A 27,458-nucleotide genomic window follows, 5' to 3' on the forward strand; every position below is an offset into this window, starting at 1 on the left:
AAGTACTGAGCTGAACTCAAGAAATCCAGTGACAGAAAGGGAGGACCAATGACCAAAGGAATTAAGACTGGGCTGGTTTAACCCCAGAAACAAGCTGATCTGACAAGGGTTAACTCTTGAATCCCAGGCTGATGCCTGGGAATCCAGCATGGGACTGATCAAGATCCCCTGAATGTGGGTGTCAGTGAGGAGGCCTAGGTAATCTATTGAGCCTTGGGTAGTTAATCACTATTCATCTCGAGTATACACATGGACTTTGGACTCCCATCCAACAATGTGAGATGCACTTTCACCCTGAACTCTTGGGGGGAGGGTCTAGGCCCTGCCCTGGATGAAATGACAGTCTATGGACACCCCCAAGGAGTGCCTCACCCTCCCTGGGGAAATGAGGGGATAATGGGGGAGTTGGGGGGAGGCCACGGGAGGAGGGGAGGGAAAGGTAGAGGGACCTGGAACTGACTTGTGAACCAACCATGTTTCTAATCTAAATTTAAACTTAAAAATAAAAAAAATTAATAATAATAATAAAAAACAGCCAGTGCCCCCTACTGCCCGGTAGAAAAGAAAGATGAGCCAATCTCTAGCCAGCCTCTGGCCTCCAAGCAGGAGAAGTACTGGGACTGAGAAGGGAGGCTGGGGTGGGCTGTCCAAGCAACCTTCAGAGGAGTCCAGTGAAGTGCCAACACCAAAGAAACATAGGGGCTGACCAAAGGAAAGCAAAAATAAGGGTGCTACCTAAACAGGGAAAGCTACCACAGCTCCAGGGAGGAAACCAAGGGGCAGACCCAAGAAACTTGGAGAAGGAGGAAGAGGAGGGTATCTCCCAGGAGTCCTGGGAGGAGGAGCAGTGACCAGGCAGCAGTGTTGCCTGCTCCTTGGCCATCAAAGGAGCATCTTTCCCTTGGAACTGGAAACCCTGCTTCCAGGCCCCTCCCCACCCCACTGCACACGATAGCACAAGTTGCAGGCCCTGCAGCACACATGGGAGCAGGATTTGGCTCAGTCCATGTGCCCCCCCCCAACACGCCTGCCCTCTCCTGACAAGGCTAACTTCCCATTTAACTGCCCCCTGTCCTGCTGTACACCTACCTTAGAGACATTGCTCTCTAGGCTCTTTGTTTCACAGGTCCCTTCTGCTCTGCTATTCCTGGCTTCCTTGTAGAGGGCTTATCTTGGGAGCATTCCCTGGCCTTAAAGGGCCCAAGCCCCATCTGGGTTCTGACAAGTCCTAGCTTGTCTGACTGACCTATCAGCAGGTGTGGTCAGTGCTGGGATGCTTAGATCCCAGAATGCCTACCCCCACCAAACTCATCAGGTGGGTTTCTCAGCCACTGCTGCCCCACCTTACCTAGACCTTGCACTAGGTTGTCTAGAGCCCCTCAGGCTACAGGAAGTAGGATGCGATGACCTCACCCTCCATGTTCTCACCTAGGACCCAATGCAGTGGCAGATGGGAGTCACCATTCCAGGGTGATGTCCACCTGAGGCAGATGGGGTGTGGGGACACCAGACCTTGAGCAGAAACCCACTTCCCCTTCGGCCTGGGAGCAGGCAGCTGTGTAATGTTTACTGAAAACAATTCAGTGCTATAAAGCTCTTGATAGGGCTCAGATAAGGGCTTGATCACTGAAATACCATGCCTTTCACATCCCCTAAGGCTAGATGCCTCTTCCTGTTTCCCTGCTGTGTCTCCCCGATTCTGGGGCCTGAGATTAAACCACCAGCCAGGAGGGTGAGAAGTCTGGAAAGAATTGTATGTAGATGGATGGCAGAAGTCCTTAAAAGGGGGAAGCGTTTTTTTCTTAGAGAGACTTCTCCTGAGAGCTCTCTCCTAAGCGGACTGGGGTCTCCTCCTAAGCTGACTTGGGAAGCATAAAGTTTTCTTAAAGCAACCGACCTGTCTCTGTGTCATCTATCCCGACCACCTAGCTACATTCTCGGATGCAGGCCGCACAGCAGGTGCGACAATGGGGTGCTAACTCACCTCCCCCACTCCAACTCTAGGAGTGTTTCCCTTCCTCCAGTGGGGCACTAAGGAGATACCCTTGCCTCCTCCTTTTGCTCCTCCCTGCCTCTCAACCCCCTTCCCCCGCAAGGTTCTGGTTCATCTTTTCCTCTATTCACAAACTACCTCTGGACAATATTTTGTAGTTGTTGTTCAGTGTTCATTCTTAGACACCCATCATTGCCACTGCTACCAGCACCAAAAGTTCATCGTCCCTTTCTGCCTGCATTCTCCCCAAGACACTCTAGAAGAAAGGGGGAGCTAGGGCGCCCAGGCTGGTTACCAACCACCCCAGGGAAGATGGGAAAAGGGTATAGGACCACCTTCTCCACTTGTTCTGTGGAGGAGGGGTGGCCAGTATTTGTCCTCGCCTGGGGCTCCCTCTCTGGTTTCCTGTTTGCAGGTACTTGAATAAAAAAGCCTTTTCTGGGAAAAAAAAAGTGAAGATAAATTTGAGCAGCTGGCATGGTTGAAAGTCAGATGCATAATTTCAATGTACCCAGGCTTATAATGTGTATGCACACAAGTCTCTAATTTGCATATTCCCTGACCTATAATGTGTATACACAAGGCCATAATTTCCATAGACCCATGACTATTATGTGTATACTCAAAATTTACATAGACCCACAACTATTATGTGTGTACACACAAGGCTCTTTTCCTTGTCCTTATTCCCTTTTCAAGCCAAAAGAAACATATCTTATGTTTCTCATAAGTAGAGATTTTTTTCAATTGGATGTTATCATAAAGTATATTAAGTATACCAATGGAAATCAAAGCGTGCTTAGGATATATTTTGACATAGGGTCTCACTATGCATTCTATAATAACACAAACTTGAAATTTTCTTGAATAAGCTTCCTCAGTACTGGGTTAAAGGTATATAACATGTAGGGAATTTGTAAATATCTTTAGTATCTTTAATCTCTATAATTGTCTTTTTCTTGAACAGACAAGTCACAGATACATAATTAAATTCCAGACACTTATGTAAAAGTTTAATTTCTGTTTTACTTTCTATCATTTTAGATATTGCCATTGCCTTCTTGGCTACAAATGATAGTATATTTTTGCATATCTGATTTATTAAAATGATGCGTGATATCTACCAAGAGATTAATATATAAATATAATTATAAATAAGAGAAAATATCTACCATGAATCACATATATCATTGAAGTAGATTTAATTGATCTAAACTTAATTTCCTTTTGACTACATTTCTGCAGTGTATCTTGGAATGGGTTGTTCATTGGCAAAACATGCTGGGTATTTTGATTCAATTAAATCCTGGTGATAAGAACTTCTTTCTCTGACATGTAGCACCTTATGAAAAAATAACAAAATGAAATGAGTGATATGCTTTTAGCTATGATAATAGATGTAAAATATTTCAAACCTATGAATGAACAAAGAATGAAACCAATAAATTAAAACTGCCAGTAATTTCTATGGAAGCAATCTGTGATAAAAACACAAAGCTTTATCCAGGAGCAATTAAGTAAAGTGGCCTCAAATATCTTCACTCATTCCTAAGGGAAGATGTGCTGAAATACTGTGTGAGTGTTAAACTTTATGAGATTTATCTGTTTTAATTGATTCACGTTGATTATGAAATTCTAGTGGAATGATTGATAGAAAGAACATATTAAGCTATAAGAAAAATTCCCATGAATTAACTTTAATTTCAACAAGGGAAGAAAATATGACTCCCCTATTATGTGTGGATGAGAACAAAATGGAAAAATGAAACAAAATAGCCTGTAATTTATTATGTACTCAAGGATATTTTCTCATGTCTGGTGAATCACTAAAAAGCATCCATAGATCTTCATAGTAAGTACAGAAAACATTTTCAATATCAAATCAAATAAAATATAATTAGTAAGGAATACTTCACCATGTAATAGAGACAAGTCTTTTAATACTTTTTTATTATTGACAAAAACTGGTCCGTGGTAATTTTGTCCATGTATGAAAATGCATTCTGCCAATCTCACATCATGCTGCCTCTTGTCTCCTCCTGTCTCTGGAATTCTGCCTTTCTCCCTAAAATTCATTTTTCCACATTCATGTCTGTTATTTAATTTCAAGGCCCACTATTCTTTTTATGTGACAATGAATTGGTAAGCACTTACTGGAGTCGGATACTCACTATTGCATACATAACTGAAGAGAATGACTGTGACTCACCAAAAATTCATCAGTAGCCAATAGCTCAGCAAGAAGGACAAGGGCCCATGAGCCTGTTTAGAATCCAAGATTTTGTAGTCCAGGCTCCTACAGTGGCTATGAGACCATATTTGAAACGGCTGCTTCATGTCCTGGAAATAGCCTTTGCCACCTTTCTCACCACACTCCAGCTCTTCCATTCTTTCTGCACCCTCTTTGGTGATGTTCCCTAGATCTTAGACAGGGTATGATAATTGTCTTCTTTAAACTTGGACTGAAATCTCACTTATCTTTCATTTTCTGAATCTCTGCATTTTCACTTTTCTTTGTTTGTGTGGGGTACTTGTAGGGCTGGGTGGGAGAACAGTGTTGAAAGAATATGATGACTGAAAATTTAGTACTTTAGAATTTATACATCCTAAATATTGATTTTCTGTTTTCTGGCCTGGCATGAGTATCAATAATAAATGTACTGACAGTGTATTTTTTCTTGTAAATTTAGTTGTTTAAAGCATAAAATCGTACACAAGACACAAGGGGACTGGAAATAATGTACGTACATTTCATAAGATATTCTAGTCAGGGTCATTTTTGTGATCTCTGAACACTTCCCTAGTGCCAGATTTCTCTTTAAACCTATACTGGCTCCTGCTATTAAGGTATCTCTTTTCTTGCTATCCTCTATTCCTCCCCTGATTCAGTCTTCCTGATCCCTCTTGTTTCCTCCCCCCTCATCTTCTCCCATTCTCTTCTTTTTTGTACCTCCCTCCACCCTCCCCCTACCGTGCTTCCAGTGTGCTCTGGAGTTCTTGTCCCCTTTCCCTTCTTCTGGGGACCATGTATTTTTCTCTTTGGGTCATTCTTGTTTCCTAGCTCCTCTGGCTGTGTGGATTTTAGGCTGGTACCCCTTTGCTCTGTCTAATATCAATATATAAGTGAGTACATACCATGCTTTTCCTTATGTGACTGGGTTACCTCACCCAGGATGTTTTCTTCCAGTTCCATCAATTTGCCTGCAAATTTCAAGATTTCATTGTTTTTTTTCTACTAAGTAATACTCAATTGTGTAAATGTAACACATCTTCTCTATCCATTCTTCAGTTGAGGGGCATCTAGTTTGCTTCCTGGTTCTGGGTATTCTAAATAATACTGCTATGAACATAGTTGAATATATGCCCTTGTTGTATGAATGTGCATCTTTTGGGTATGTGCCCAAGTGTGGAATTGCTGGATCAGGAGGTGGACTGATTCATATTTTCCTGGGAAACCACCATATTGATTTCCAAAGTGGTTATACAAATTTGCACTCTCACCAGCAATAGAGGAGTGTTCCCCTTTCTCCACATCCTCTCTAGCACTGTCATTGCTGTTTTTGATTTTAGCCATTCTTGCCAATGTATGATGATATCTCAGAGTTGTTTTGATTTGCATTTCCTAATGTCTAAGGATGTTGAACACTGTCTTAAGTATCTTTCAGCCATTTTAGATTCCTCTGTTGAGAATTCTCTATTTAGTTCTGAACCCCACTGTTTTTACATCTTTTTTTAACTTAAATTAGAAACAAGCTTGTTTTACATGACAATCGCAGTTCATTCTCCCTCCCTCCTCCCCTGCCTCAATCCAACTCCTTATCCCATCTCCTTTCTGCTCCATAAGGAGGATGAGACCTTCCATAGGGGTTTTTCAAAGTTTATCATATCATTTGGAAGAGGGCCTAGACCCTTCCCTGTATGTCTAGGCTGTGAGAGCATCCCTCTGTGAAATGGGATCCCAAAGACCATTGGTATACTAGGGGGGATAAATACTGAACCCCACTTTTAAATTGAATTGTTTCCTGTTTTTATGACTAGCTTCTTGAGTTCTTTGTATATTTTGGAAATCAGCCCTCTCTCAGATGTGGGATTGGTAAAGATCTTTTCCCATTCAGTGAGACTGCCATTTTGTCTTGTTCACTGTGTCATTTACCTTACAGAAGCTTCTCAGTTTCAAGAGGTCCCGTTTATTAATTGTCGATCACAGTGTCTGTGCTAGAAGTGGAATTATGTTCATGAAGTGATCTCCTATACCAATTCATGTGGGTTTCTCCCACTTTCTCTTCTAAGAGTTTCAGTGTAGCTGGGTTTATGTTGAGTTCTTTGTTCCATTTGAACTTAAGTTTTGTGCATGGAGATAGATATGGGTTTGTCTGTAATCTTCTACATGTCTGCATCCAGTTATATCAACACAAGTTGTTGAAGATGCTTTCTTTTTTCCATTGTATAGTTTTAACTTCTCTGTAAAAAATCAGGTGTTCATAGGCTTGTAGATTAATGTCAGGGTCTTCAGTTTGATTCCATTGGTCCACCTCTCTGTTTTTGTGCCAATACCAAGCTGTTTTCATTACTATAAATCTGTAGCTGAGCTTGAAGTCAGGAATGGTGATACCTCCATAAGTTAATTTATTGTACAGTGTTGTCTTGGCTATTCTGGGTTTTTATTTTGCATATAAAGCTTAATATTGTCCTTTCAAGGTCTGTGAAGTATCTAGACAGTAGTGGAGAGACTGCCTTTGATGCCCTTCCCTATAATGAGATTAATGACTACCTGAAATGCCAACCTAAAGCCTTCATCCAGTAGCTGATGGAAGTAGAAGCAGGCACCCTTATCTAAGCACTGAGACATCTCCTGGAAACCAGATTTAGAGATGGAGGAGGGATGAGCAGAGGAACCAAGGTCATGCTAGAGAAACCTACAGAACCAGCTGACCTAGTGAGAGCACAGGAACTCCAGCTGCAAATCTGGGGAGCCAGCATTGGGCTGAATCAAACCCTCTGAATATGGGTATCAGTTAGAAGGCTTAGGCTATCTAAGGGACCTCTAATAGTGGAACCAGTATTTATTCCTAGTGAACAAATGGACTTTGGGGCCCATTCTCTATGCAGGGATATTATTTTAGCCCAGATACATTGAGGAGGGCCTAGGCCTCCCCTCAAGTGATATGACAGTCTTTGATGATCCCCCATGGAAGGCCTTACTGTCCTTGGGGGACGGGTTGGGGTTGAGTTGGAGGGGGTTGTTAGGAGGCATGGGAGGATGAAATTTAATAAATAATAATAAAAATCTCTTAATTATAATAAATATTGAAACAATAGACTCGTCAATGGCAAACTAACCAACTCTTCACAGGATATGTTTAGAAACAATATTTACTAAGAAAGTAGAGCAAAAACTTATAATGTAGAACTTCCCTTCCATGAATTGATTTCTGAGATTTTTTTAAGGTCACTCATCTTTCTACACTTAAAAGTAAGGCATTTAGTATATGTCAAGCATTCAAGAATGGGATGTATATTTCTTAATTTCAAGTTTGTAAACTTTAAAATGATATGTAGGAACTTGTAATTGCAGTTCAAGTTTTTTTTAGCGATCTCATATTTGTTATATTTCAAGCTTGGGATACCTTTTATTCTTCAATTTATCTTTCGTTCTTTTGTTCATCCTTTACTTTATCGTGTAATCGCATCTTCTCTGAGAAATAGGAAAAGAATCCCCACAGCATTCAGTTCATATAGTTCATCTTCAACCATTCACAGAGATTTTCCACGATTCTTGACTTTATAAATACAGTGAACTTCAGCTACACTGACGAAGATACAATTTACTGTGGAAGAAATTATACATAGCTACCTAGAGTTAATGTAACCATTCTTATGTAGGATAAAGCATAAAGTAACATAGTGGATTCAGCTTCTCCTTATTAAAGAAAAACTTGTAGCACTTTATGGGCAAAGCAATACTGGCTGAATTGAAATGGATTTTATTTCTCTAACATTCTTCCCAGGTCTTCTGGGTACCCAATGCTGTATGCGGTCAGATGTCTGTGCTTGGATCACAGCATCCTTTGCAGTTGTCTTTTTTTTCAGACATTTTCTTCCTCAAAAGTATATAAATTCTTGGAGTCTGTTTTCTTCCTGTATACAGTCTGAATGAACATTGTAAATTTACATATTCTCTCTTCTGGTATAAGCGTTTGCATCCTATATGCCTTTGATATGAATTCATGTATTATACATTCTACTGTGGCACAATTCCTCAGAAAATACATATTACTAACATGGTTTAGATTTATCTTGAATAGACTCCCTCACTGACTAGAAGTAGCAGGGTTATTAGAGACCTTAAGGAAATGGGGTGTGAGCCTGAAAAATAGGAAGGTAATAGTGTTTGAATCATTGAGCAGCTAATTATGTGATAGATAATTTATCCATTTTATGACCTATTTAATAAATATCTTGATGATTTAAAAAAGAAATGACTATATAATTTAATAAATAGAGACTGCATTTCTTAACTCAGGTTGTTGTTTTGATGCATCCTTTATCTGACTTCTTCTGTCATTTGAAATAGAGGACTTGAATGTTCACCAACGATAGACTGAATATACTTTATTAGATATATTTTTGATATTTTAATTGGAGAATATTGACTCAAGGCTTTAGAAATGATGTGAATGATACTTGAGACAAAGGCTAAGCTCTATAGACCCAGATTCATAAATATATCTCCATTTTCTGTTAAGAGTTTTTATATATATAATAATATTTTATTTTAATTTTAAATAGCTTGTTTTACATGTCAATCCCAGTTCCCTCTCCCTCCCCACCCCCCCACCATCCCACATCCTCCCACCCTATTGCCATAATTTTTTAATTCAACTTTTTACACATGTTACTCTCAGTTCCCTCTCCCTCCCCTCCTCCCCCAGACCCCCATTACTCCTAATCCCCCATCCTACTCCATCTCCCCTCCTCTCTCCAGTGAGTGTAAGGCCTTCCATGAGGGGTTTTCAGAGTCCCATCTTGGGACTAAACAAGTATTAATTAGATACTAAGTAAATGACCAAGAAAGGTAACAAATGGGTAGCCTATTAGAAACAAGTTGAATAGTTTAGCAATTGTTCTTCTATAGATGGCATGTATAATCAGAAAGATATCCTGTTAATTTTCTCCTAAGATCCCTTTATGACAGAAATTTATCCCACCACTGAATTTAAAGACATGTAATAAGTACCCTATCACATAAAATGATATACCATACAGGAGATTTCTCTGTAGGTACCTAGTCTACCACCTGAAGATTAGCACATATCCATTGTAGTAAACATTGTGAAAAACATGGATAATACTACAGTTCACTTGGGGTCTGTGATACTACTTTGCTTTGACTTTTGAATAATAATGCCATATAAGATGAAACTGAGAGAAATGTATTTTTATGCCTGTGCGTTTCCTATAAAACACATAGATTATGAATTAGAAATTAGAAACTATGGACTTAAAAACAGATTTCCAGTGAATTAAAAGCATAAAAATAAAATGTTCTTTAATTTTACAAAATACCTATTGTCACCAGCAGAAAGATATTATCTTTTCCATGCTTGTTTAAGATAAAATCACGTGGAAACACACGTTACTGTTAAAATATTGCCAGTCGTTCTAAACTAATTTTTAATTTTTTTTCAAATGGTATTTGCCTTCATACATTCTCACATCTGAATCAACTATTTTATTTTGGATAAAATGAAATGAGTATTGAGATATTAACAGTAAACTCTATTTGCAATATACTTATTAGTTCACAAAATGCCTGCATATGCTTTTCTGCTTCTAGTTTTTTTCCTTCATTTATTATGTGGCCCTATCCTTAGATTATTGTTGTAGCAATACTGGAACAATGAGTCAATAAAGCACGCACTCATGAATAAGCAGTGACCTTGTTTGCATTCAGTTAGGGAGGCTTAAAGAAAGTGTAAGGAAGAGTAGTGACAAATAAATTTAAGGCACTATGCAAAACATGAAGCATAGTGCCAGGTCCACTGTAGTAGGTGCTCATGAGTGCACTCAGCTCTGAGTGGAAGGTAGGCTGCTAAGAGCATTATCAGTTATTCTAGTGCTCTGAATTTACAGCAATAGATCTTGATTTGAGCACTAGGAAAAGTATACTTCTGTGGATACTTAATCCCCATGACCTACTTTATTTTATTTTGATTTCCACGTACTAACACTTTCTATAAGGGATTTGAGGTCACAGTAAAGCACACCTTGCCAAGAATGAGTTTCTACTTTTCCTTCTGTATGCTAGTGAGTAGAAACATCATCAGATTGCAGTATCAGATCCTATTTCATAAATTAATGTAGAGTTAATAGAGCAAGCTGTAACCAAGTGTGTGTGTGTGTGTGTTTGTGTGTGTGTGTGTGTGTGTGAGTGTGTGTGTGCATGTTATGGTAATCATTTACTAAAAGCACTCAACAGGTTGGCTGCAAGCTTATACTACCAATATCCTCCATGAGTGTTGGAAGCAACATGGATATAGCTTGATAATATATGTTTGAGATTTGTGCTTTCTATTCTGAGTCAGTAAATGTAAAACTCTTGTTAATTATTTCTTTAAAAGGGAAAGCCTCATCCTCCCTGAGGAATGGAGTGGGGATTGGATGCGGTGGGGGGGGGGGAAGCTGGGGGGACTGGGGAGGAGGGGAGGGAGAGAGAGCTGGGATTGACTTGTGAAGCAAGCTTGCTCCTAATTTAAATAAAAATATAAAAACACCCCAAACAAACAAATAACAAAGAAGAGTACCTCATCACTTTCTCATTTAATGTTTTTATGCTATTCACTAATACAGAGCAAGGCTATTTTCGAGTATAACAGCAAGAATAGACATAGACACATGTAGACCAGTAACCACAATCCACACATAAATGTAGGAGACAGGGAGAGAAATAGAGAATTCAAATTTGGACTCATTCTTAGTCCAATTAATCCAAGAGAAAGTACTTGTTTTTTATTCCTTAATATGTTGTCAATGCATTTTAGTGCCTCAGAGGTTTTCTTTAATGTGATAACCAGTGCCATACGTTGTGATGTGTTTATTCTTATAGCCCATTTCTGCTGATTACTTAGGTCATTCATTCATAAAAATTATAGTTGTAAAGTTCTAACTTTTAAGAAATATTAATTGAATTTTAGGCTCATCAGAAAATTATGAAGGAAATACAGAGTTCTGTATACTTCCTACTTTCTCCAGAATTATTATTCTCTGCTAGTGTAGTTCATCTGTCACAATTAATGAAGTGATATTGATTGATATTCTAATAGTTTTAACCATTTGTTTCTCACTTACTAACTGGAACACTTGCTAGAGTCATGCTGGGTAATAAAGGGTAGATGCTAGTGTTCCCATATGATTACTATGTTGAAACCCAATATCCACATGACGTGAGACTTTGGGGACAGGATATGCTCATGACTGTGGAGTATTTATGAATGAGTTTAATGCCTCTATACAAGATAATGCTGAGTGATCTCTTAGACCTTGTGCCATATGAGGACATTATTTATTTGTTTTTTTATGATCCAGGAAATAGATGCATATTGGCTGATCAGTGTGGCATTGACTGTGTTAGGATTTTATTATGAAACTTATTGTCTATGTCTCAAGAATGCTTGACTCCTAACTATCATGATAACTAATTAATAGAGTCATGGGGGTCTTCATCTTGTATAGCTGAGAGAATTAAGGAAGCCATGACCTTGTTTGAGGTGAGGATCACAGTAAGTGTACTCTAGAATATGTATTTTCTTTGCATTCTCTGCTTCCTGCTACCACGAAGTCATCAGACCCAACCCTGCCCTTCTGCCATATATTTTATTTTTTTTGGTTTTCGAGATGGGGTTTCTCTCTGGCTTTGGAACTAGTCCTGAAACAAATTCTTGTAGACCAGGCTGGCCTCCAACTCACAGAGTTCTGCCTGCATCTGCCTCACGAGTACTGGCATTAAAGGCCTGTGCCACCACTGCCTGGCACCATATTTCTTTAGCTTATGGTAATGGGACCAGCCCACCACAAAACCATAAGACAAAACAAACATCTTTTTCTTTAAGTATTTTGATTCACAAGTATTTCATTATAACAACAAAGATAAAATTGATGGAGTCTTGATTTTAGACTTCCCAACACCCAAAAATAAGAAACTTACAATTTGTGTGTATGTGTTTGTCTGTGGTAGCCTATTATGGTAGCTCTAAAAGAGTGAGACATTCCCTTTAATACATTAGTTGATTACTTCATGTTGGAGCTTCCATAGGCAAACAAATTGGAAAAAAAACACTCAAATAGTAATACTGTGTTTTATGTGCAAGTTTTCAAGAATTTGAATTGTTCCCTTATTATGTCTAAAAGTGAGTTTTAGTTACATTAAATAACTTTATCTCAGATTTAAAATATAGTTGATATATCAGTCAGTTTTAATTATTATCATTTCTTGTTTTTGTTTTTGTTTTTGTTTTGTTTTGTTTTGTTTGTAATGGGGTTTCTCTGCAGTTTTGAATGCTCTCTTGAAACTTGTTCTGTAGACCAGACTGATCTCGAACTCACAGAGATCCACCTGTCTCTGCCTCATGAGTGCTGAAATTAAATTAAAGGCTTGCATCACCACAGCCTGGCTTTTATACTTTATTACATTCAAATTTGCTTCCACTTTGCTGGAAAAAATTAATGACTCTCATGCCATGTTAGCATGACCTTACAAGTCTGTGATTGCTCCATCATTTACTGGTTATAGTTCAGCCTTATTGTGTACACTTCTTGCCTTAGATTCCCAAATAGGAAAATTTTCATAAACCCTGCTTTAGTTTACCTTGATAAGACCACAGTCTGGATGCTGTCCCCTGGGGAAATAATCAGCTTTCAGAGCTTGGGCAATCACTCATTTCTCTACAGGAACCCCCCGCACCAGTGTTTGTTAGACAGCTGTCTACTTTGTTCTTCTATCCCACATTGTGCTGCTGATGCCAAATCATAACTTTCATCACCTTCCAGTATTCAAAACTTTATGTAAATTCTGTCATCAACTCTGCACCACTTTGCTTCATTTACATTCCTGTCATCCATACATGTTTTACAGTGATTGTGACCTACTAAGGGTCTTGGCCATTTTTCACTCCTTTTTGTTTTCCTAAAGCATAGATTCTAATGCATTCAAAGTACAGGCTCATTTATTTGCAAAGTGGAACAAAACAAGGCCACAGTGTCATGTTTTAAAAGGAAGTTTAGAATCAATGTTGCTTGTACCCTTTAGATAACTTACACATAATCTTAGAAGACAATAAAATTATTACATCAGCAAAGATTTCCAGTACAGGGGAATTCTGAAGGAAATTGCCACCATATGTTTTTTAGTTTTTTAACTGATGAACCACACACACAGAGATACACACAAACGGAATTGGCGTGGGGGTGGGGACATAGGGTTGATAGAAGAGAGGTGAAGAAGGGAACAAACTGTGGTTTATATGTAAAATAAATGAATGCTTTATGTTTAAAGAGACAAAGATACAAAGCAAACAATCAAATTATTATAATTCTTCATCAACCGAATGATTTTTTCTTATTGCTAGCCTTTCATACATGACATTTGCAATGGTGAAGTAGCCACTATGAGAGTAGGTGCTCTCTATTGTTTGTGTTTGTTATTTTCTTTATTGATTTCCAGTAAAAAATTTCTGATAAAACATTTCTTGCATAGTTAGTACATGGTAGATCCTTTTAGAAATAATTGGATGAAACAGTGAATCAGAAAGAAGAGATTAATGCGTATTTTGAAGGAAAGGAAGGCAAGTGTGTGTAATGACCTACCATGTGCCAATTGGAATAGATACTGCTTTCTGAACTGAACAAAATAAATCTTTAGGCTTTTTTAATTTAAAAAGCTCAGTTGTCATACAACTGATATGTAAGTCTTAAGTAATCATCTTTCCTACCTCTGCTTTGGTGGATTTAATAGTAGTACTGAATCTAACTTTATATGAAGTTTATTGAACCAGATTTCCAGTGTGAACTCATACAGTGAATCTCATTTAACTCAGAATATCTCTTTGAAAAGACTCTTGTCTTTATAAGCATCAATACAATATAGATGTAAAGCCTCTCAGGAAGGCTTTAGGAGAATGTTTTTTCTTGTTATTATTCTTAGTTTTGGTTTTGGTTACTTTAAAAACATTAAAAAATATAACCTTAATTGAAATAGAATTACATTACTTTTTCTTTCAATGTTTTTAGCATTTTTTTCTTTAGAAACATGACATGTGCTATAGATATGATGTATGTCCTTGCTTAGCTGATATTTTTTTTATAAGGATAGCACTGAAAGAATGTTATTTTTAGTCACATTTTGTAGTGAATATAACTTTAAAGTGAGAGAGTAATTACCACCATATTTTGATATGAGAAGTGAGACAGATTTTAAGAGGGATTATGAATGTTTCTTTTTAAAATTATTTTTCTTTCACTTTATACCCTTGTGACTTTGAGAAAGATTTTTTATTTATATTTTTTTTTATTTTTAAATTTAAATTAAAATTAGAAACAAGGTTGCTTCATATGTCAATTCAAGGTCCTTCTCCATTTCCCTCCCCTCCTCCTGCGCCCTCCCACCAACCCCCCAATATCGCCTCATTTCCCCAGGGAGGGTGAGGCCCTTCATGGGGGGTTCCATAGTCTGTCATTTCATCCAGGGCAGGGCCTAGACCCTCTCCCAAGAGTCCAGGGTGAGAGTGCATTGAGAAAGATTTTTGTATTAGTTCCTTTATCTATAAAATAGAAATGCAATTGTTAGCAGGCTTAATTTTGAACCACTACCTAGCTCCCATTCATGACACAGTGACTTATTGTTAGTTCGAAAGGCTCAATCTTATGCTTGTCCCACTAACTCTTATAACTTTAATTAACCTGTTTCTTGTCATCTTCATTTTGCCTCGGGGCTTTTTATCTTTCATTCTGCATGTCCTTCCTACTCCAGGGATCTCACACTCTTGCTCCCTTTCTCCACTCTGGAGTCCAGATTCCTCTCCTACTTATTTTAATCTTTCTGCCATCCAGACACACCCATCACACTACTGCCGTGCTATTGACCATTCATCTTTTTATTTTACCCATCAGGTTCCTTAAACAGGCAAAGTAAAACAAATGCAAAATATCTTTACATAATTAAATAAATGAATCATAAAAAATGTAACACACCTTTGCCTATTTAAACAAATGAAACATAAACAAATGTAACACATCTTTACATAGTTAAATATTCCACAACATATACAAATGTAACACATCTTTACATAGTTAATGGAATATTCTACAGCAGTACTGTGAAATGGTAAATAGATATTAATCATATAGAATATATTAAATGCATAAAATATACAATAAAATGTATATTTAATACCATTAATAAGGTGCATAGCAGCTGGTATTTGTATAAGAATACTTAAATATGAACACTCTTTTGATTTCTGGTCTATACATCTCTGGTCTAATTGATGTGTTTGTAGTCTTGATTGTTCTTATATACATTCATATGATACCTTCTTGCTGTGTTTGTATTAAAAATTAGGCGTGTCATCAGCAACATTAGAACCTATTCTCATAGAAGATTAAAGGCAGCATTTGTTCCTTGTGAATTAATTAGCATTTTGTTTTGGGTTGCATATACAATATTTAGACAGATACTAAAGTGTATCTTGGCATCTTGTCAAGTCCTAGCCTGATACTTTGGCTGTCCTGTTTCTGAAGTTGCTCACCCTTTTAATTTAAAAACAGTCACAGACAAGTCTCACATGCAATCCCCTCTAACGCTGAATCCTCCATGGCCATTTCCCATATGCTGTACAGCACAGACAGCTGTTGGCAGACATCATTTCATGCAAGACTATTTTCCTCTTTTAAATTCTTAGTGGAGAAAATCACATTTATAAAAGACTTCAGACATGAAACTGTCACTCTCAATTGTACATTAAAATGGTACCAAGCAGTTTTCTTGTCTAAACATTGGAGATGTATAGTGATTGCTTTAGAAATAGAAGAAAGGGGTTTTTGTACAAGCCATGTGCTATAGTTTACATGTGGAGTGTTCCCACAGGCTCGTCTGTTTGAACACTGGGCTCCCAGCTGGCAGTACTGCTTTGGAAAGGTATAGAGCATTAGAAGTTGGCGCACAGCTGGAGGAAATGGGAATCTTTTGAGGATGAGAGTCTGCACAAGTCTGACTTTAATTTTCGGATTCTGATCCTGTACATGTAACAGATGACCATGCAAGCTTCTGCCCCATGGGTGGAGCACTAGCTACTATGTCTACCCAACCATGATGGATTGTACTCCCTTAATCCTTGAGGAAAAACAAACGTCTCCTTCCTGAAGTTGCTTCTGTAAGATTTTCTGTCACAGTGAGGAAATAATAAGCAATAGAGGCAGTTCATGAAAGAAAATTATGCTGTGTATTCAGATAAACAATAAAACTAATTCAGGAGAGGTTCTGAGCCAAACATTTTTTCTTTAAAAATATTACACATCTATGTATCTATCAATACATCTATCTATTTATCTAACTATCTATCTATCTATCTATCAATCTATCTATCTATCATCTGTCTGTCTGTCTGTCTGTCTGTCTATCGAGGGAGTATTTTGCCTAAATGTATATCTATACCCAACAGTCAAGCAGTACCTGAGGAGGTCATAAGAGGTTGTCAGATCCCCTGATAATGATGTTGCAGATGGTTGTGAACCATCATGTGGATTTGTAAATGGCACCAAATTCTATGGTAAAAAAAATCCAGTGATTTTCACTTGTGAGTCATCTCCTAACTGTAGTTTTTTTGTTTATTTTTTTCTCTTTGGCAGACAACCACCAGCTTCCAAATAAATACATGGAGACATATTCTTACTTATAAATGCCTAGTCTTAGCTTGGATTGTTTATAGCCAACTTTTCTAACTTAACTTATCCTGTTTCTCTTTAACTACATTTTGTCTCTGTGCTTTTACCTTTATTCTCTATGTCTTTCTTTCTTACTGTGTGGCTGGCCCTTGGTGTCCTCCTCTCATTCTTTTTTTGCTCATCCCTCTTTCTTTCTTTAGCCTAGATATCTCCTTATTTGGTCTCTCTGCCTGCTAGTTCCATCCATGTCTTTCTCCTGCCTGGATCTTGTCTTTTCAGCTCCTTATTAGACTAATCAGGTGTTTTGGCAGACAAAATTACACAGATTTACAGAGTTAAGCAAATGCAGAATAAAAGAATGCAACACATCTTTAACATCATTAATCAAATATTCCACAGGATAAACAAATGCAACACATCTTAAACTAATATTGCATGATACCTGAACACTGAGCCAAGCTTTTTGTTAAATAATTGCATTGGTTATCTTACTGTGGCTGTGACAAAATAGTTGAGGCTACAAACCCTTAAAAGAAGGAATGATTTATTTTGACTCATGCATTCAGTTCTTCATTTTTTGCTCTCATTGTTTTTGACCTCTTGGAAGGGTGGAGGGAAGAGAACACTATTAAGGAAACTACTTATTTCAGGATGGCCAAGAAGTAAAAGCAGGAGAGAAGAGCACAACTTGGTGATCTACTCTTCAATGGAATGCCCCAATGGCCATTTCTCACCAGGCCCCATCTCCTGAGTTTTTCAATCACCTTTCTATAACCTTATCTATAAATAAATTAAACTATTGATGAGCCAAGAAACATCATGATATAATCATGTCCCAAAGACCTGGCCAGTGTACACTGCTACATTCAGTGTCAAAATTCCAACACACAAGCCCACAAGGTTTCACTTTTTATAATGATTCTAGAGTTCTTAATCTCTCCACAGTATAAAGGATTAATCTGAACCACAGAGGGAATGAACAATTCATCAAAACTTGCTGTTAAATTCTCTGATACCAGACAGTGTTTTTCAGCTTGGACTGTCATAACAGATTACTATGGATAAAGCATGTGATCAAATGTCAATAGAATTTGATATCTTCTGATATCTCTATCCTTGACTTGCAAAGATCCTCTCCTTGCATCTTCAAAAAGTAAGAGTTTCACCAAAATCTGTAATATTCAGAAGACAAATGTAGTCTTTAAGGTTCATTATTTTCATTAGCATATTTCTCTTTGGAAGAAATTATCCATAATAATATATAAACATAAGTGATAATCACAGAGCTTCAATTATTTGAAAATTTGGGCAACATTTTCTTTTTGCTTTAAGTCATGTGTATATCTAAAAAATGTTTTATTAAGACAAGTTCTATAATTTTATTAAGTTTAAAGTTTATTTCCAATTATTGTTATTACTTTTGCATATACACAATCCTTCAAACCAATTATACTTGATTTCCTGGTTTAATAGAGCCTAACATGTTTTATATTATTTGTTTAACTAGGCAAAGATATATTACATTTGGTTATGATGCATTTGTTCCACTATTAATGATGTGTTGCATTTGTTTACCTTGCTTGCGTAATGCAATTGATTGGTCTAGTAAAAAGTTTAAAGGCCAATAACTGGGCAGTAAAGGGACAGGCAGGGATGGCAGGCAGAGAGAATAAGTACGAGGAGGAATCTAAGCTCAAGAGAGAGAAAAGAATGAGGGAGATGCCGTGGGCCAGCCATCCAGGAAGCCACCAGTCAGACAGTCAAGAAACAGGAAAATAGAACATACAGAATGAAAAAAAAAAAAAGGTAAGAAACCCTGAGGCAAAATATAGATGAAGAGAGATAGGGAGATAGGTTTATTGCAAGTTATAATAGTTAGTGATACAGGTCTAAACTAAAGGAAAGCATTCATAACTAGTAAGTCTCCTTGTCATGATTTGGGGGCTGGCAGTCCATTGTGCATATGTCGTTAAATTATTAATTTATTAAAATACTTTACTGTAAAAAAGCTAAAATAAGAATTTTGAATTGAGATTTTAAAATATAAACTTACCTGATTTATAACAAAGAAAGTGAATTTACATATAAATATTTAATTATAGTTAGCAGAATTTATAATGCTATGAACCTTCGAAGAATACTGCAAAATCGGCGTGGTTGTGTGATTATATAAAGGGATCTACAATTCACATTTCAATTTGTGTTATCCACTAGGAATATCTTTAGGCATTTAAATAGAGCTGAGATTTTGTGCAAAGAATAATTTGCAATTCATGAGTGGATCTGCAGAAGGAAGGCAAGTTCAGAGAACTCCACCCAGCCCAAGTAGAAGATGATATTTTCAAGAATGTAGTGGAAATGGTGTAAAGGAAGAATTGTGTTAGTTACTACCCTAGAGTCACCTTATTTGTGGAATGGTTTGTCTTGTGGGTGTATTTGATCAATTGGTATACTATAATTAGCTGATATATTATGATTAGCTCCTGTATTATAATTATCTGAGCTTCATATCTAAGATTTGCTGAGACTCTGCTGCTTTTTAAAAGTATACATTCTTTGTTCCAGTATGGTTTTGCACCATTTCTTTGAAGTTTGTTATGAAGGTATTCAAAGTGAAGAGTTATTATAGGGACAATTATAATTAACAAAGCTAAATGGATTGGTGATATAGTCTGTATAAAGCCTAGGAAAGTAGGACCAACTGGAAACAGACCTGAGTAAATACTAAGAAGTTTTCTCTACACTGCTCAGGATAATATAAAGGACACAGAGAAGTTGGTTATTTCTGGAGAAAGAGAGTAGCACTCCAATTCACAATGGGCTGAAAGTGTTCATTGCAAATAAGTCAGGTTCATGCTAAGTACTGGCTAAGTAGTCCATGCTGAATGAATGTCCCACAGGTTCGTAGAATCATGGCAGGGTTAGCACATGAAACTGACGATAGTGGCTGAGTGCCATTTTTCTAGGATGACTGGGATCAGATTTTCTAACCCTTTAGTGTGGCTTCATGTTGGACACAGTGAGTAAGAACTGTATTCTACCACAGTGTGTTACATGACATTTCAAATGCTTTTTTGTCCAAATCTAATTACATCAGAGTGTTTTAAGTGTTGAATTTCAAACAGTGAGGAACTGAAAGCAGAATCTCAAAGCAAAACACACTATCTCTACAAGCAGAAGGAATATGCAATGCACATTATAAACTTATTAATTTTTTCTGGTAAACTTCTTAATATATGTCATAGTTAAGAATGTGCCTGCTTTAGATATTCCCAGACATGATAGGAGGGGCAGGGACAGAAGGTAATTGCCTTAGGGAAGTTAATAGAAAATCTTACTGATACAGAAGCTATGATTTGCTCCTACATTTGTCACCGTCAAAGCAGGCATAATTCTGCATTCACTACCAACAGAGGGAACTTTGTACCCCTCAGCCATTCTATTTCCTGTCACTATGGTTTTCTGTTTCCTACTCCTCATGATACTGCAGTCATTTAGCTTCCAGTCTATTCAGCAAACTAATCACTGTTGTATTTATGGACGTTCTCACTCACAGAATGTGTTAGTGTTTAGGGTGATTTCTCATCAGGTCTGAGAACGTAAAGCACAGCAGAAGAACACTTCAGAAGGATGTTAAATGCTAGAGATGCTTTAAAACAGGCATAGGTAGGAAATGGTGGGCATCTCCATGCTTGTATGAAAGTAAATCAGTAAGTATGGATTTGGTTCAGATAAAGACACATTTGGGAATCTAATATATATTATGTATATAATTATATATATATATATGCATATATATATGGCCGTGGTGAGAGAAAGAAAACAATACAAATAAAAGAAAAAGGGAAACATGGTGAAGGATAGAGAAAAGAATGAGGGAAGGAAAGAAGGAAGGAAGAAAAAATCAAATCGTGACTTGTGTCGATTAAAGAACTGGAAAGTAACTTAGAAGTTTGAAAATAGTAAAGACAGGCTTTTCCGGAGAACTCTGCAGGTACAAGGATGGTATAGTTAGCCTGAAGACTTTCCATAGCTATCCTTCGTTTCCTTCCCTAATTGCTATAAGGAAAGGTGCATTCTTATTGGTTACGAGATTTCTCAAGCATTCAAGGCCCTGATGAACTTCAGTTTCATTCGTTCCCTGAGCTAAGCTGTTGCAGAGCCAATACAGACTATATGGCCTTTGAACAGATGCTAACCCCTTACAGAAGATGGTGCATCTCTAGGTGGCTATACACTCTTGCTTTTGACAAGTTTCTGACTCTGAATTTCTTCAGAGAAAAACCATAGTGACGGTTTTCTCTTATTGGACTTTCTAGTGATTTCAATTTGTTACTGTGGTACATAAGCAGAAACAGCAAATTTGTTTTTCCATGTTTTCTATTAGAGGTAAGCTCACAAAGTATTTTGTTTGGAAAGTAATAGCTATAAGACTTAAAAGCATTGCTTTTAAATTTCAATTCGACTCTATTAAGCAGTCACTGTTGAATGTCTTTTCAACACCAGGGTTGGTACTAAGAGCGGAAATATGGATATGAAAAAGTAGGAGTCATTTTTGAATTTTAGAAATAAGCTGTGAATTTTAAAGGTAAGACATAAGTGTGCTGAAGATTATATAACAGCGATTTAAAACAATAGTTCTTATGCAATGATATTATGACCATTTTAACTTCAGTTAATTGTTCTGAGACAATTTGTCTGCCTGGCTATTTTCCAAATAATATTGGTAATAGCTAACATCTATTAAATACAATTTGCTGTAAACTTTTTTGTATCTTAAAATGCCTATAACAGCTCTGTCATAAAGATATTGTTATGAGTTTTCTAAAGATGAAAAGGCCAAAGATTTTTGAGACTTAAAAGCTTCATGAAGTTTATATAACTAGAAAGGACAAAGGCTAGATTTCAAGGGGGGGCCAGCCCATATCTCCTGCCATTATACTTTACTACTGTAGACACTTAAATTATCTACAATACATTTATATAATAGCCCATATACTCCCAAGTTGTAATTGTTTTCATAACAAAGTTTTGGAACAATAAAAAGTGTTATGCTTTTGAGATTCTGTCTAATGACTTAAAGACAGAAACTATGAAGAACTGGCATTATTATATGGCCCTATGAGGTAGGTTAACACTTGATTTACTCTTTAAATATCTATCTCTATGATCTACATGGGCCAATATTAGCTTAAACTGTGTTATTGAGTTTTTTAAGCATTAAAAAATCTTCTTGTCATGAGCCATTTCCGGAGATTTTGTTTGCTCTTAGCATATATATCTCAGCGTGTGATCTGAAACACAGAATATTTTTATTCAGAAACAGTTTGAAAATGAGTGTCAGACAACCTCAGAGAAGCTAGGAAAGAAGGAGGACCCTAAAGGAGACAACATGAACTCCCCAAGATGGGGAAAGGGCCAAGAACATCTGAGTAAATTGGGAGCATGGGGGATGAGGAGGACTGAGGTAGGAAGAAGAGGAAGAAAGAATAGGAGGGGGAGGAGAACATAAGGGGTCTGGAAGGTTCAGATGGGGGAAGAACAGATAAGGAGAGCAGGGAAAGAGATGCCTTAATAAAGGGAGCCTGGCACTAGGGAATTTTCCAGGAATCCACAAGGATCACCCTGACTAAGAATCTAAACAATAGGGCAGAGACTACCTTAAATGTCCTTCCCCTATAAATAGATTAATGACTACCTTAAATGCCATCATAGAGCCTTCATCCAGTAGCTGAAGAAGCAAGAGCAGAGATTCAGAGCTAAACTCTGAGCCAAACTCCTGGATTCCAGTTGTAGAGAGGCAGGAATGATGAGCAAAGGGGTCAAGACCATCCTGGGGAAACCTACAGTAACAGCTGACCTGAGCAAGTGGGAGATCAGGTACTCCAGACTGACAGCTGGGGAACCAGCTTAAGATGTAACTAGGCCCCCTGAACAAGTTGGTCTATTGGGGGGCCTGGACAGTCTATGGAGTCTCTGGCAGTGGAACCAGTATTTATCCCTAGTGCATGAATGGGCATTGGGAGAGGGCCTAGGTCCTATACCAAATGATGTGAAAGACTTTGATGATCCCCCATGGGAGGCCTCACCCTTGCTGAGGTATAGATGAGGGATGGGATGGGGAGATGGTAGGGGAAATGGGAGGACAGGAGGGAAAAGGAACTTGGATTGATACGTAATATAAGATTGTTTTAAATTTAATTAATAATTTAAAATATGTGGAGAAAACATATTATAAATAGTAGAAAATATAACAGCATTAAATCTAGGTATGGTGTATTGTTTTTATTATTCCCTCTAGAAAGTAAAACATTTTAAGAGATCCTTATTTGAGAGATTTATGATCAATTGTTTCTTGCTATTTATAATATTCTCTAGGTAAGCATAAAGTCCATACTGTTAAACACTATTTGCAGCCTCAACTAGCATGTGGTTCAAAAGCTGTAGCAAGTTGCACATTTTGTCAATAGCTAGAATCATTCTCCAACATGAACTGCATAATTGTTAAACATTAATTCTTGATCATAATCAGCTGTTTTCCCCCTGAGTTTGCTTCATCTCTATTCTCCCTGATAGTAATGTACACCCTCTGCTGGAATCAATAAGGGGTTTGAGGTTTTTGATAAGAAGAGTCCTTCCTAAATGGGAATAGAAGAATGCCAAGACAAATGATGTCAAATGACATATTCTATATAAAAGATTGTTCATTCAGCAATGTCTCCAAATTTGCCTTATGCTCATTGTGATGTAGAACATTTAATCATGATCATATATCAGCTAAAATACTTGTCATATAATTAACGAAGGAATGTTGCTTTGTAGACCATGTGTTGTTGAAGCACACCCTCACCTGTCTTTAAAGAATTTGAAGCTAGCAATTCAATCAGTGCAAGAGTGACTGACAGATTATAGAGTTCTAGGGCTTGACTCTGGGGGCAGGTATGATTAAACATGGTTCTTACTATGGCAGTCCAACTTGCTTTCCTCTTTGCTCTTGTGTTCTTACTCCATAAACCTTGATCTCAGGAAGATCAGGATCATCTACAGTTCCAGTTTGATAGATGTAGTACTAGACATCAATAAACATCTTTAAAATTATGTCCTAACATCTACAATGAATGCAGACTGGTTCTACTTTGGTAGAAGTACCAATTTATATTCTCATATATTGACTGACTGAGGGTTCTGTGTAATGTCATTGTAGTCTATCAATGAACGATAGACTACATATTTCTTTAAGTATGTTCATATCTCAGGTATGAGGATGCCTCAAAAAACAAAATCCATTATTTTTTAAGAAAATTTATGAATTTTAAAAAGAAATATGACTCGTATTCAAATGAAATTCTAGCACTTTGTGATGTTCTATTATTAATCCAATGAGTATGAATGTCATGTGGAAATTAGTATATTAAATTAAGAGCTGAAAATTAGAGTTAAATAACTCATTTTTATTTAAATGACTATATGCACAAACTTTCAAGTTAATTTCCTTTTTTTTAACCATAGACAATTGTTTGTGCTTTTCCAGTCTATCCGAGAAGTCACGGGCTATGTACTGGTGGCCCTCAACCAGTTCCGTTACCTGCCTCTGGAGAATTTACGCATTATTCGTGGGACAAAACTGTATGAAGATCGCTATGCCTTAGCGATATTCCTAAACTACAGAAAAGATGGCAACTTTGGACTTCAAGAACTTGGATTAAAGAACCTGACTGGTAAGGAAAAAAAAAAATCAAAACTAGTGATGTAATGCCCATATGTGCTTATGCATGGTTTCTGGTGTTCGGGTGTGGAAGTGCCTGCCACACCTTAGTGAGTATGTACTCAGTTCATGAGAAATGATGCCTCTGCGATGCCCTCACTTTTATTTACAGATGTTGTTGTAAGCGCCTTGTGAAAGATAGCAAAATATTGTATCTCAGCTGAACAGAAGCACACTCTAAGGAAATGCTCAGCAACTGCAAACAGAGATAGGGAGAATGCTTAAGAATGCTGCTTGGTGGTCTCAGGTGAATGGTGGATCAGATCATCAAAGCTCTGTGATAACACTGCAGTCCCCGTGCCTGTCAGAGCTTAGTAATGCCCAAGCTATTACCTCTAGTACGACTAATCTTTAGATTTTTACAGGATCACCCGAGTTTAGGAGGACAGTCTCATTCAGTTTCAGTTTCTCCCATTTAGTAGCTCACCGAACAAGATCACAGATTCTCAGCATGTTTTGGCAACATCTATGATAGTTTCTTAGCATTGCAAACACACAAAACTAACACACTAGACTTATCATCTAGATACGAAACTTTGCAGCGATTATTTTCCTACTTCATGTTTCTTAAATTTCATATAAACTATGATGGAATACTTTTCTATGTAATCATGAATTTTACCAAATATATCTATAGTTAAAGTGTGCCAATGGAATATTCAAACCTATCATTAGCTCACATTATTAATTTACATGAAATTAATAACATATATACATTGTATTTATGATTATGATTATTTTGGGTCCACTTCTGGAAGTTTTTGCACTCTGAAAATTTAAGGACATTCAGGGGCTTTGCCATTATTATGATTAACAGTGCTAACTTATTGAAATAGCTTAATATGCACAGTGTATGAAGTAGCTTAAAGACGGAAATTTTAATTTCATAGTCATCCAGAAACGTAATATAAAATTGGGGTACATAAAGGAATAATGATAATATCTGTTCTCAGGACAAGTTTGCCATAGAGTTCATGAGATTATAGTAAATACTTAGTGTTGGAAATGTATTGGTTCCTATAACCAAATTATTATTCAGTTTTTTCAGGATAATTTACCTGATGAAAAGGGCTTTTTTGACTATATTGCTTCCTACACATAAGTAATGACTGTAGAAAGAATTTTGAAAATAAGACTGTTGGGGGACTGAATGGCACGAATTAGATATCTAAAACTTAGATAATACAACTAAAACATGTAAACTTACACAAGAAACATTGTCTTTCATGAGTTTCCTATGATATGTTAAGGAATAAAAGCAATATTACTTTTCAGAAATTTTAAGTTTTAGAATCTGATTTTTATGTAAAATAAGCTAGTTTACATTTTTTTCTCTATATAAAAACAGTTGTTAAAAGTTCCTCATATCCATTTCTGTTAAAATCAGAACTTCTAAAATAATAGTCAAAGGTTTTAAACAAAATTATGTTACAGTTAAATATGTTTTGGCCACTTGGTTCATTGCATATATTAATTATGTCTATGACAGTTGATTGAGTTTTCTTGTTGCACTAAAATATAACACTACCATTCAAAATGAACTCTAATTTCTGTAGTACTTTATTTCTGGACATTTGCAGAAATGCGTAATTTATTAAGGTTAAGGGTTGGTTCCCTAGAAAAGCTGTGTTCATTTAAAAGTTAGTATTACTTTCTTCTTAGCATGGCACTCAAAAACTATGTAATAATACATTTGGTGAAAATGCTGGGATTGCGGATATTTTTCTGATATTTGATTTATTCAGAAGTTGACAATCCTGTATGCAAATATTTCTGTATGTATCTAAAACAGCTGCAACTTAGGTCACATGGTTGGAGTGATGACTGTAATTCTGACAGTTACGCACTGCATGGTAAATGCTATTACATGTGTCTGTGATAATGTATGAGAAAGGCCTGAAACACCGGCTTATGCATATGAAGAGGAGTTTTGGGAAAGTTTGTTCTATTTTGGAGAGTTAAATAGTCTAGGTGATCTGGTTAAAATAAGGAGTAAACATTTCATTTCCATCTAGATATGATTGGGTTTATTCTTTGGAAAGTTATGTCTTTTGTGTTGTCGTTTATTGTTCTACAGTAGAAGTTGATAATTTTCAAAATTATATTACACACAGGGCTACAAGCTTTGGTCTAATTATAGTTTAATAAAAATAAGTATGGTTATTTAAAAGCCAGTGTATTATCTTATCATGGTGTATTTGACTTGTTAACAATGGTGTATTGGGCTTTTCAGCTGCAGCTCATATGCTGAACCTGCGATGTGATGAATGGCAAGTCTGGGGGTGGGTTAGTAACATGCATTTAAAAACCTTCACATGATTCTGATCACTGAGGCTTTGGATTCACTCTTCCAGGTGAATCAAAGCAATGTTACCAAAGAGCAATAGCACAATATCTAGTTAACCTTTTCACACTTCTTCAGAAAAGGTAATTTTAATTCATCTATCATATTATGGAAAGAAGAGAATGAGTGAGATAGAAACAGATATTCTTTTCAATGCACACCAACAATTGTACTCTAGGTTGGGTTCAGAACATACATGGCACAGTGGGATCCTGAATAGAAATGTGGATAAAATATCTGAGAGGGAGGGGGATGTATTACAGTTAGCAAAATGCCTGCTTTATATGCAAGAAGCCCTGGCTATGGTCCTCAGCTTATTATAAAGTATGTTAACATACTCCCTTAAGGCTAAACCCAGGAGGCTAGGGACTGTATCAGAAGTTCAATTTTATTCTAAAGTATTGACAAGTTTGTTCTCA

At 36.9% G+C, this 27,458-nt stretch overlaps 1 protein-coding gene across 4 annotated transcripts in view; it reads left to right on the forward strand.

Moving 5' to 3' along the window:
• Positions 1-27,458, forward strand: part of Erbb4 (erb-b2 receptor tyrosine kinase 4) — a 1,016,453-nt gene that overhangs the window by 496,226 nt on the left and 492,769 nt on the right. For all 4 annotated transcript variants that reach the window (XM_005070538.4, XM_005070537.4, XM_005070539.4 and 1 more), the window contains exon 3: positions 24,462-24,648. In XM_005070538.4, the coding sequence (XP_005070595.1) occupies positions 24,462-24,648 (187 nt within the window). The remainder of the gene's footprint in view (positions 1-24,461; positions 24,649-27,458) is intronic.

Source organism: Mesocricetus auratus, unplaced genomic scaffold (assembly GCF_017639785.1).
Source record: "Mesocricetus auratus isolate SY011 unplaced genomic scaffold, BCM_Maur_2.0 Super-Scaffold_100010, whole genome shotgun sequence".
Taxonomy (NCBI): domain Eukaryota; kingdom Metazoa; phylum Chordata; class Mammalia; order Rodentia; family Cricetidae; genus Mesocricetus; species Mesocricetus auratus.